Source organism: Triturus cristatus, chromosome 7 (assembly GCF_964204655.1).
Source record: "Triturus cristatus chromosome 7, aTriCri1.1, whole genome shotgun sequence".
Classification (NCBI taxonomy): domain Eukaryota; kingdom Metazoa; phylum Chordata; class Amphibia; order Caudata; family Salamandridae; genus Triturus; species Triturus cristatus.
Genome location: NC_140590.1, coordinates 1,758,065,939 through 1,758,077,949, shown reverse-complemented (window position 1 = coordinate 1,758,077,949; position 12,011 = coordinate 1,758,065,939). Strand labels below are relative to the sequence as shown.

At 50.0% G+C, this 12,011-nt stretch overlaps 1 protein-coding gene across 5 annotated transcripts in view; it reads left to right on the top strand.

Moving 5' to 3' along the window:
• Nucleotides 1–12,011, top strand: part of LOC146813012 (killer cell lectin-like receptor subfamily B member 1B allele C) — a 640,827-nt gene that overhangs the window by 139,601 nt on the left and 489,215 nt on the right. The window contains exons 2-3 of one of the 5 annotated variants that reach the window (XM_085620029.1): nt 3,148–3,409; nt 5,649–6,826. The exons of the other annotated variants lie outside the window; for them this stretch is intronic. Coding sequence (XP_085476155.1) covers nt 3,148–3,409; nt 5,649–6,319 — 933 coding nt within the window. The 3' untranslated portion in view covers nt 6,320–6,826. Of the gene's footprint in view, nt 1–3,147; nt 3,410–5,648; nt 6,827–12,011 lie in introns of those variants that run through there. 5 annotated transcript variants of the gene reach the window in all.

Here is a 12,011-nt window from a genome sequence, read left to right as displayed (position 1 = left end):
TACAACACATTATAACTTCAATTGGGAAGTGAAGCAGTAAGGAGTGAAGTTGGCACTCGAATTATTGTGGAAATTATGCACGTTGCTAATGCCAATTAAGAGTAAAAACAACATAATGAGATAGAGACAGTTTTAGGCAGGCGTGCAATCACTGATCAGCCGAGGCGTGTGCATTCGAGTACATGCTGTATTGGTTGCGGTACCGGGTGACAATTGCCTAAAGTTGTGCGCGTGAAAACCTTAGAGCGGAGCCGCTACAGTGAAACGGGATAAAACGTGAAACGGAATAAACCGGAATAATTTGTGAAGGTCTATGGCTTACCGCGGCCGCGGTTATATCAGAGACGAGTTCTAGAATAAGAGGGGACGAATTAGTGGAGGGAATCAAGGTGGGTGGAATATAAGTGCTGAGCGCGGGGAATTATTAAAACTTACTTTATATATAAAAGAAAAGTCGTGGCCGATGGGCTAGGATAATGTAATATGTTCTTCGTCTTGGCTCGAGGGTCACGGGTCAATGGACCCTGGAAGAGGTTACTACGGAGTAGGACGAAGGAGGACAAGGTTAAGGAATAGTTGCGGGTAGTGAGGAGGGTTGGCAAGCATGTGTAAACAGGCACGGGACACTTACCGGAGTTAATACGATAGTGAGACAAACCGACGATGCGGGAGCAGGATTCCGACAATGCGGCTGCTAGCACGAACCGGGGAGCATGCGTGTATTAAACGCGTGGTGGTGGGCCGGGCTACGGCTGATTCAGGGAAAGAGTGAAAGGACTCTGATAGAATAGTAAAAAGGCGGCCATCTTGAGATGGTGAATAATGATTTGAAGAGGGTTAGCCATCGTACAAAGAAGGATTACTAGAATTGTATGACAAGGTTAAGAATACAGATTTACAGTGAGCACGTAGTACATAACCCAAGGGGACAGTTAACCCAATGGGGCGAACAAGAGAAAAGAGAACAAATGAGCACATAATAGGTACATAATGGTGGATAGATGGAATGATCCACTGTTCCGGGATTACAAGGAAGAAAGTACTTGGAATCAGATGATAGTAGTCCAATCCTCAAGTCGATTCAGCCCCGTGTTCAGGCTATCAGTTTTAAGGATCCATTTCAACTCTTCTTTACTTAGAATTTTAGTAATTTCGCCTCCCCTCGGTGGTAGCTTTACGACAGAAATCACAGTCCAACGCAGTTGGTCCTCAGAGTGGTTCTTTTCAAGAAAATGTTCCACCAAGTGGGCAGTGAGGATTTTGCAGCGAATTCTGCTCCTGTGTTGCGAGATTCGCAAAAGGATCTTTTGCGTGGTTTGACCGACATAAATTTTGTCACACGGGCAGAAAATAGCATAAATTACATTGGTAGAGTTACAGTTGGTAAACAGTTTTAATTCGTTTCTGATGTCACCAAAAACAAATACTTTACATTCAATAGTCAATGAGCATACAGCACAGTTCCCACATTTAGCGTGACCTGTCAGAGGTGAAAGTGACCAAAGTTCATTCAAAGTGTTCATAGTAGCAGTTATAGGAAGAGCTGTACGGACCAAGTGGTCTTTAATGTTTTTGTTCTTCTTGAATGCAAACAGCGGTCGATCGAGACCGAGATTACCTGCATTCAAGATTGGCCAATTGCGTAGAATAGTTTTACGTATAACACTAGAGACTGTGGAGAATGTTGTAACACAGACTAGTCGATTGGAATCCTGTTTGGTTTTGGGTTCTAAAAGAGTTTCACGAGGACAGTACCATGCACGTTTCATAGAATTACGCACTAGTCTGCGTGGGTAGCCTCTTTTGAGCAATTTTTGGCAGAGTATTTTAGCTTCATGAAAGTAATCTGTTTTTAAACAGCAGTTTCTTCGAATTCTTAAAAATTGTGAAAATGGCAAGGAATCTCTAAGGGCACGAGGGTGGCTGCTGTCATAACTAAGTTAGGTGTTTCGTTCAGTGGACTTTCGGAAGAGGCTGGTTATAAGATAGCCATCCGTATGTTTAATTGTCAAGTCAAGAAAGGGAATTGATTCTTTGTCGTGTGACATGGTAAATTTAAGTCCACCGCAGTTATTGTTTAGCCAGTGGAGGAAAGGTGCAAGTAAATTGTCATCGCCCTGCCAAATCATGAATATATCGTCTATGTATCTTTTCCACTTATAGATACATGACAAGAAAGGGTTGTCTGGGGTAAGTATATGTCCCATTTCCAATGTGTCCATGTAGAGAATAGCCAGATTCGGTGCAAAAATTGCACCCATGGAAGTGCCTTTGACCTGTTGAAAGAACTGCTGTTCAAAGGTGAAAAAGTTCCTAGTGAGGCATACTTCCAATAGTTGCAATATAAAGTTGGTCGGAACTGCATGGGGACGAGGTCTTAGGTTGAGAATAGTTTCAATGATGAGTAATGAATCCCTTTGAGGTATATTAGTGTACAGGGATTCAACGTCCAAAGTGCATAGGGTATTAGAATCAGGATCATATGGATGATTCTCTATCATATTTATCATTGCCATGCTGTCGCGAATATAACAGTGCGTATTGGGAACAAAATCTTTAATGAAGTAGTTGACATAGTGGCCCAATGGCTCCAAAATGGAGCCACAACCGGAAACAATAGGACGGCCAGGGGGTTTCTCAAGGCTTTTATGGATCTTGGGGAGCGTATAGATTACAGGCAGCCTTGGGTTTTTTGTGTTTAGGAATTGGCATTCTAACTTGCTCAGGAAACCCTGGTTTAAGCCTTCACCACAGGCAAGTGGCACATCTGCAGAGTGAGGTATGTATCCGCTGTTGCCAATGGCAGGTGATTGATCTGTGCCCGTGTGTGTCTGTGTACTCTGATGAGGTTGCGTCAGTGGGCTGGGGCATGTAACTGCTTTGAGGTGCTGTCCATTAGCCTGGTGTCACATGTGATGCACAGTGTGTGCCATGATCAGGGAGTATGTTGCACCCCTCCTGCCACCTGGGTAGTTTCAATGCCATGTAGTGCATTGGGGCTTCCACAGAGGCCAATGTCTATATGAGTAAGATGCTATTCCTTGGCAGCATCCTATGCCCTGTTCAACATATCATCAATGTTCAAATGTGTGTCTCTGTGACATGGAGCAGGTGTAGTGATGTTGTCTCACTTTGTCATCCTCACAGGTAACTGCCTACGAGAAGGGGGGGATCTGGAAGGAGATCGTCAGGGCCGTGAGAGTGGCGGGGGGTCGCAGTCGGCGCCTAGCCCAAGTCAGAAAACGATGGCAGGACATCCGGTGCGGGATCGCCCGGGTCCAGCTGGGGCTCTCACCTCCACGCCCCCACGGCGGGCGCCAACGCCTGACCACCCACATGATGCGTGTCCTGCCAGTGGTGTTCCCTGACCTGGATAGGCAGTTACAGGAGGGACAGCAGCAAGGAGGGGGTAGGTACCTGTCTGTTTGTTGTGTTTTGTGTCCCCAGCTTTTGGAAGTGCTCTGTAGCCTGGATACACTGCCAGGGTTTATATGTGCAGTGCATATTCTGTTCCCCAAAGTCAACCGGTGCTCTTATTCGTCCCTTCCCCTGCTTGACATGTGTCCCCTGGTCTGTGTGTAATCACAATTGCACATGGTCATCTAGCCTGCCAGTTGATCCAAGTGCACATTGCTTTCTGCATCATGTGGGAGGGTGGTCTGTGACATGTGTTGGTACCTTGCCTGTGCCCTGTCCTGTTCACTCTGTTGGGGGTACATATTTGTTGGCACTGATGATGAGTCTCAACATGGGAGTGTGAGGTTTCAAATGAACACACTTGCAGCATGCATGACCAATGTTGTGGCCTCAGACATGATGTGCATGAGTGGGAGATATGCATAGTGCCAGGACGGTTGCTCATGTTACAGTCAGATCATTCCAGGAACAAGGAGCAGTGTGCCCACTACAGTCCCCTGAGACACCCTTGCCTCGTAATCATGTGTGTCATCCAACACTGTGTCCATTCTCAGTGTGTTCAGCATATGTTTGCCTCTGTGGCATTGTTCCCTGGCCTCATTTGTATTGATCCAAAGTGTGCTACATGTGTCGACTGGACAGGGAGACCCCATTTGGCTTGTGCATACTCACACTGGGCAGTGCCTGTGTGTCTATTCACAACTATCTTTCGATGGTTGTTTGTCACAAATATGTGTTGGCAGCCTCACGAGGTGATGTGGAGTACATTTGGGAATTCTTGCTGCACATTTTTGTAAAGTATGATTAAGAGGTGTCACTTCTTGATCTGTCTCAATCACATTGTCTCAGGTATGGGGGATTGGTGCGGGCAAGGCCTACATGGCCAGACCTTATGTCTCCTTGCCAGGTCTGACCTGAGTGTGATAATTGGCTGGACAGAGACTCAACGTGTAGTGACCCAGTGATGTTGTGCAGGGTTTAATTTTTGTGCTTTGCAGCATGTGTCAATTGTTTAAATACATGATTCCTGCTCATTCATTTTTTGCACCAGTGTGTGGTCAAGATGCCACATAGTTTGGTCTTTGTGTGCTGACATCTGTGTGGACATTCTGGCTTGCCATGGTGGTGCAGGTATGCCTTTTTACAACACAATAGCAGGCCCATTAGCTCATGCATTGTCCTGGGTTTGGACATGTGTGCCACTCCACATGACAGGCAGTGGGTCAGATGTGTTGGCAACTGTGTCATCAGGTAACGGATGGCCATGTGACAACTGACATAATTCAAGTTGTTAGTCACAAGGTATTGTACCTTGGCACTCACAACACTTGTCAACAGGTGTTCATGTTTTCTATGCTTTAGTTTGATGTTTTGTTGTTCAGAACAATAATGTGCCTGCATGACAGATGTCTCCCAAGGAAGTTCACAACAAACCACCTTTACACTTTCAGGGAACACACTGGCACAATTTTAAAGAAGGCACTGTTCTAATGAGACTGTTTTTCAGTTTATACATATACATGTTCCCCCAGTGTTGAGGAAATTGGGTAAGTCCTTGGTTGTTGGTGATACCAACTTACGAGTGTCAAGTCAGCAAGCCCGTGTGCCCATGTATATGTACTTTCTGCAACAACATTTCTTTCTAACAGTGGCTTCTTTACAGAAGGCTGCCAGCTTCTTCAATGACTGGGTAAATGTAGTTTTGTGTGCACCTCCTTGGGAGCCATCTGTTATGAAGGCACATGTGTGTTCTGTTCACAAAATGGCACAATCCCACATTCTGACCATGTCGATTGTGTCAAGTATTGTGATTCCCAAGGGACCAACTTTTTTTCGTTTTGTGTTCCAAAGTACTTACAGGTCTCTGAGTGTGGGGACACCTTTGGTATTGAGGAGTGTTACTTTGCCTTGGGTGCACCACTACTGTTTCTTTCAGGGTAAACAAGAGGTGGCATGACTTCATTGTATTGCTGTGCTCACCTGTTCCCAGACACTAGCTCCTCAGTGTTTTCTCATTCATGTTTTGGGCTGGTGTGTCCTATTGTTCCTTGTGTCCAAGTGGCATGGTGGGTCTACCAACTGGGGAGTACAGGGCTTACATATGTGCGGAGTAATCTAGCTGTTACTCATGATGCATTGCCTGATATGCACTGTGACCTATTGTTTTTGTACTCATGTGTCGGATGTATACAGGTGACTGATGTTTTTCTGTATCTTCACTTTGCCCACAGCATCATCATTGGAAACCGAGGGAGACACCTGCACGGACCTGGACGAAGGACCCAGCACCAGTGCCACCAGTGCTGGCAAGTCTGCGGGAACCAGTGGCACGGAGGGCGAGGGGAGTCAGTCAGAGGACCTGTCTGGTGGCGATTCCAACTACGATGCAGACGGGTCCGAGGCTGACCTCATCGAGGGGGCGGAGGCTGCTACAACACCTGGCAGCAGCCCAACATCTGTCCCCGCCTCCTCCATTCCCATCACCGCCCTCCCAGTTGCTCCGGTCCTTTCTGTCCGTGCAGGGCACCACCATGTCTCCTTCGGGACAGGCACCGCACCCCCTGCCCCTGTCCCCCCTGCTGCCCTCAGTGCAGAGTCTGTGGACATACTGCGGCAATTGCAGGTTGGGCAGGCATCGGTGCTGACTGTCCTCCATGGCCACACCACACTGCTGACACAGATGGTGTCGTTCATGGAGGGCATGTCAGCATCGATGTCTGAACAACGCAGGTTTCTGCGGTCCATGGACTCTTCACTGACGGCAGCAGTGAGTCTCCTGCAGCGCTTCGTCCCCCCCTACCCCAGCCCCATCCACACTTCCCTCTCCCATACCTGTCCCATGCACACCCAGACATTCCCAAGCACGCACCCCACCAGACACAGGAAGCACACCACCAAGTAAGGGCAAGCACACACCTCCTGTCACGCACACTCAGGGGGATGTAGGCACACCCACTGGGTCTGGGGCAAAAAGACATACACGCAGCCACAGTCTGAGTCCGCAGTCCTCACAAACCAGTCCCTCCAGAAAGCACTCCCCTTGGCCCCTCTGCCAAACTGACACCCAAAGAGGTCGACATGGGTGAGGTGCCCATCACCCCCACTGTGACACCACCCCGCAAGCGGGCGAGGAAGTCCCCGGGCAGGGTAGTCAAGTCCCACCCCCTGTCCACCCCCTCCCCCATGAGCGCTGCACCCCATCCCTCGGCCACCCCCCTCCATTGGCCCTGGGGTTTCTTCCTGTGCAGGGCTTACCCTGGACGCCCTGGCAGCAGTGTGCAGCGACGTGCTCACATCCACCTTTGGGGATTCCCCACCCCCTGTGGTGGAGACGTCCACCCCTGCACCCACCACACCTGCCCTTCCCCCTCCTGTCCCTGCGGTGCCTGGTCCTTCCCCAAATGATGCCCCCCCCCCCCCGGTCGACGAACCTGAGGGTTCCAATGTGCAGGCAAGCTAGGGGAGACACGTGCCCATGTGTCCCCCCAAGGACTTCTATTATGGACTGGCCATTGGCCTTTGTATATAGTGTCATTTCATTATTTGTCTTTTTATGCTGAATAAAGCATTTTCTTTTTACTTTGCACACTATTGCATTTCAGGTATTGATGTTGGTGCTGAGGCTCCTGGAGTTGGTGTTGTGGTAATGTGTTATGGTTCTGAGAAATGTTCTACTCTGATGGTCGCGAGGTGGACCATGGTATCTGCGTGCCATCACAAGGTCTCTGCAAAGAATCATTGGTAGTGTGTGTTATTTTGGTTTTGAGACATTGTCCCAAGGAGTGTTCCTTCCTCGCTGGCACCTGACATCTTCCCTGCAAAGAGTTGCACAATTGTTGTGCTGACCTGTGTCTACATTTCCTTTGTTGGTGACGGATCCCTTCAACTATGGCCATGCCTGCTCAGCAATGTCTCCGGCTGCATCGTCTGTGCCATCCTTGCTAGTCACTGTACTTGTGTATTGAGTATGTCGAAATGCCTTCATGGAGAAATTCTCCCTTTTTCAGCACTATGCATGTGTGTACTCCCGGCCTGGCACACTTATGGTACTTTTTCTGCAGGGTATTTGGGCACCTGACTCACAATTGTGGGCATTGTATCTGTGGGAACTCCACCCTAGTCCTTCCATGAGAGACAACATCTTGGTGGCTGGCCCAGCACCTGAACATTCCTATCAGTCCTGGGATGTGCCTGACAGTGTGTGTTCCCTTTGGCTCTCTTAGTTTAGTAGGCAGTGACATGACTATACAGTCTCGTGGCATGATCTCAGTGTGTGTATTGTGCTGCATCCGCCAGGGGTGGGTATGCATGTGTTATTTGTCCTCACACCCACATGTGGTGTGTCATGCAGTGGGGGAGTGATATCCATCCTCCTGGGAGTGGGACACTGCTGTCAGTGATGTGTTGTTATGGCACTATCATCATTGTCCAAAGTTAGGGATGCGTACATACACCCATGGAGTTGTGGTCATGTGATGATGATGTACACCACCCCATGTCTCTGTCCACTGCTGGGAGTCCTCTGCACCCACCCCTCACATGTCTGTCCACTGCTGGGAGTCCTCTGCACCCACCCCTCACGTGTCTGTCCACTGCTGGGAGTGATATGCACCCACCCCTCATATTGCAGGCCACTGCTGGGAGTCCTGTGCACCCACCCCCATGTCTCTGTTCACTGCTGGGAGTCCTCTGCACCCACCCCTCACATGTCTGTCCACTGCTGGGAGTGATATGCACCCACCCCTCATATTGCAGGCCACTGCTGGGAGTCCTGTGCACCCACCCCCATGTCTCTGTCCACTGCTGGGACTCCTCTGCACCCACCCCCATGTCTCTGTCCACTGCTGGGAGTCCTCTGCACCCACCCCTCACATGTCTGTTCACTGCTGGGAGTGATATGCACCCACCCCTCATATGTCTGTCCACTGCTGGGAGTCCTCTGCACCCACCCCTCACATGTCTGTCCACTGCTGGGAGTGATATGCACCCACCCCTCATATTGCAGGCCACTGCTGGGAGTCCTCTGCACCCACCCCTCACATGTCTGTCCACTGCTGGGAGTGATATGCACCCACCCCTCATATTGCAGGCCACTGTTAGAAGTCCTGTGCACCCACCCCCATGTCTCTGTCCACTGCTGGGAGTCCTCTGCACCCACCCCTCACATGTCTGTCCACTGCTGGGAGTGATATGCACACACCCTCATATTGCAGGCCACTGCTGGGAGTCCTCGGCACCCACCCCTCACATCTCTGTCCACTGCTGGGAGTAATATGCACCCACCCCTCATATTGCAGGCCACTGCTGGGAGTCCTCTGCACCCACCCCCATGTCTCTGTCCACTGCTGGGAGTCTTCTGCACCCACCCATATATTATCTGTCCACTGCTGGGAGTCCTCTGCACCCACCCCTCACATGTCTGTCCACTGCTGGGAATCCTATGTAGCCACCCACCCACCCACCCCCTTGGTGCAGTACACTGCTGTCCTGGGCCTACACACACACCAATATAGAGGTAAGATGCTGCACCAGGCCATAGGCCAACATTCGTGGCATGTGTACGCCTTGTATCCCAAATGTACTGGTGCCGTAGGGGTACGTGTGATACGGACCGTACCCCCGCATTCATGGGGTGTGTACGGTCCGTATCACCATTGTAGTGGTGCCGTAGGGGTACGCGTGGTAGGGACTGTACACACGCCCTCAGAGCGTGTGTATGGTCCGTAACACCATTGTAGTGGTGCCGTACGGTGTTTTGTACGATTCGTACGGAAATGGTATTTCTGTACGAATCGTACTTGCTGGATTGTACGGTGGATTTCGTGGGTACGAGTCGTATGGAGAATACGCTCCGTAAGACGTATCGTACCCAGGTTTTACAGGATTGGAATCGGCACCAAAGTGTGAAGCGAGAGTTACATATGATCCACGCTATAAACACCACTCCACCACCTTTCGCTCTGTGATGAAACTGTTGCGGCTCAGGACGAAGAGCGGGAGGGAGTGTCTATTTCCTGCCCTCTCCGTGATTTGAGTGTGCAGTGTGGCATTGCGTAATGTCATTGCTATCTTTGGCCTAATAAAAACACTCCAGCTGTAGTAGGGCCCTGGCATCACCTCCTGTGCTTTATGGCAGGCAGGCAGGCAGGGAGGGAGGGATGGTTTTGGCTGCAGTTCTGGCCTACTACAGTGCTCCTGCTAATACTAGTGAGCGAGAGGCGCTGAGGTGGTGGTATTGGTATTGGTGGGGGTGGTGGTGGTATTGTGTATTTTGGAGGCCCCTGTTCGGAACAGCTTTGATTTTGTTATCCAGTTTCAGCTCTTTTATGCCCTCATTGGTAAAATTCTAACTGTGTGTACATCTGATATTCAGGGATAGTGACATGTGTTTTCAATATTGTAACACAGCAGCAGCTCACTACTATTACTGCAAACAATCTCTGCAACACCCTCGCATTTCTCTTATGTGAAGTCCTGTATTGCTCAAATAAACTTTTTATATGGATCTTTCATGAAACAATCACATTTTGTCTGCAAAATGTCAGTAATAGACTCTTGGACATTAAAAATAAATAATAGAAAACACTATTTACAACAATCTGTTTAACAATTATTCAAGGTCATCGGGGCAAGACTCTCCACAGAACAGAGCTGGCTCTATCAGAGGGCCCCCTGATAGAGCCCACTTTGCTCATGCCTTAAAAAGTCTCTGGGGCAGACAATGTTACTCATATTATTGACCTCAGATGGATGAATGACTTGAGTTAACCCTCATGGATCCTAACCTGTGACCCTGGGGTCAAAGGTAGATGCCTACTGTTAGAGTCGGGGATCTCTGGTTGGCGCAAGGTTGCCCTTGTGTCAAGCAGGAACCCTCTCCTCCACGTCAGGGCGCAGGATAACCCCTCGCAAATGACCCTTGCTCACCCTCTAGGTGCGTGGCGTGAGCAGCCAAGGCGATTCCTCAGGCGTTGTTGGTTAAGCACTTACAATCGTACACACAGTAAATACATCAATCCCCCCAGAAACGGACACCAGACTTGGATATATATAAAAATACGTTTCTTTATGTAAAAATAAGGTATATATATCTCAACAGACTTATCACAAGACCAATAACGTTTTCGCTAGGCCACCAGGTTATACAGCAGGCAAATGTTCTTGGTTCGTAGTTTCAAATGGACAGTTCGTAGTCTCTTTACTTGTAGTTCCAGTACTCACAGAGATCGACTCCTGCGAACGGGGAAATAAGGCGTTGCGGGCCCCGAGCCCGATACTGGGACTTCTTTCGTGATGTGGAGAGTCGGCACAGGTCGGTGCGACTCTCAGCTTCAGACGTGTTCTTGGGTCCTCAATCAGCAGGTGTGGGCACGTAGGCAGGCGCGGCCAGCGACCCTTTAGCACGGCGGTGCAGGAGGGTCTCCACAGCGGGGGCGGCGCGGCCTGAGATGTCCGGGGATAGCGAAGCGGGGTCGCAGGGCACAGTCAGTGCAGCTGGATGACCCGGCGTAGATCACAGTCGTCGGACGGCTTCCGGCGGGAGGGGTGATAGCGCGTTCAGCGCGCTCCAGTAGCAGGCGGTGACAGGGATGCAGGCGGCCTGGCCCGGGGACAGAGAGCGGCTCGGGACGGAGCGGGGCTCTCACGGGTTTGAGGCAGGCGAGCTTCTGGGTGTCACGGCCCTAGGAGGGGCGATGAGGGGCGCAGTCTCTTTTCCAGCGGGATGCCCACACGGCTCGAATTGGAGGATGAGCAAGAAGCACAGAGAACCCACTGTTCCTGGGGTTCAGATCAGGGGGCAAGCTCAGATCAAGCCCTTGGAGAATGTTCAAGCACAAAGTAGCAAAGTCTTTTCAGTAAGTCTCTTCCTCTCCTTTCTCAGCAAGGCAAGCAGCAGGCCAGCTCCTCCAGCGTCTTCTTCTCCTTCTAGTCGGGCAGAGGTTCTTTGTGGTAAACAGGATTCTGATTTCTTAGGAGCCAGGCTCCTACTTTTATACCATGATTCTTTTGTTCTTTAGCGCCAGGGGGCCTAGGCCTGGCTCAGTCCAGTTCTGGTGCACTTTGTTATGGTGACTCTGCTCTTTCCTTTCAGCAGCAGGGCAGAGACATCAGCCGCCCCACAGGGGGTGGCGCCGGCTTTGTGGTGGCAGAGCACAGGTCTATTCAAGAGTCAAGGTGTACTCCTCCCACCCATCCAGGTGTAATCTCTCTACCCACCACCTGGCAGCCAACCTGTCTCTGGGGATTCCCCAACCCTGCTCCTTACTGTTGTCAGGCAGAACACATACACACAGCAGAGGCGGACTGAGATGGTCAGGTCAGTAAATACTAACTTTCTAAAAGTAGTATTTACAAACCCAGGATACTAAAATAGACTTGACTACAAGAAGTATTTTATCATCCTGAGTTCAGGCATACTAAACTTGACACTTCTACCATGCTCTCTGAGTCCACTGGGGTCACAGCGTTGGCGTGATCCCGGCAGCCCATCCTGGCCTATGGAGAGCAGGTAGCCTTCAATAGTGAAGAACGGAAAGGGCTGTAATTCACTACTAAGACATGCCACACACATCAGGGCATGTCCTACCTTATGC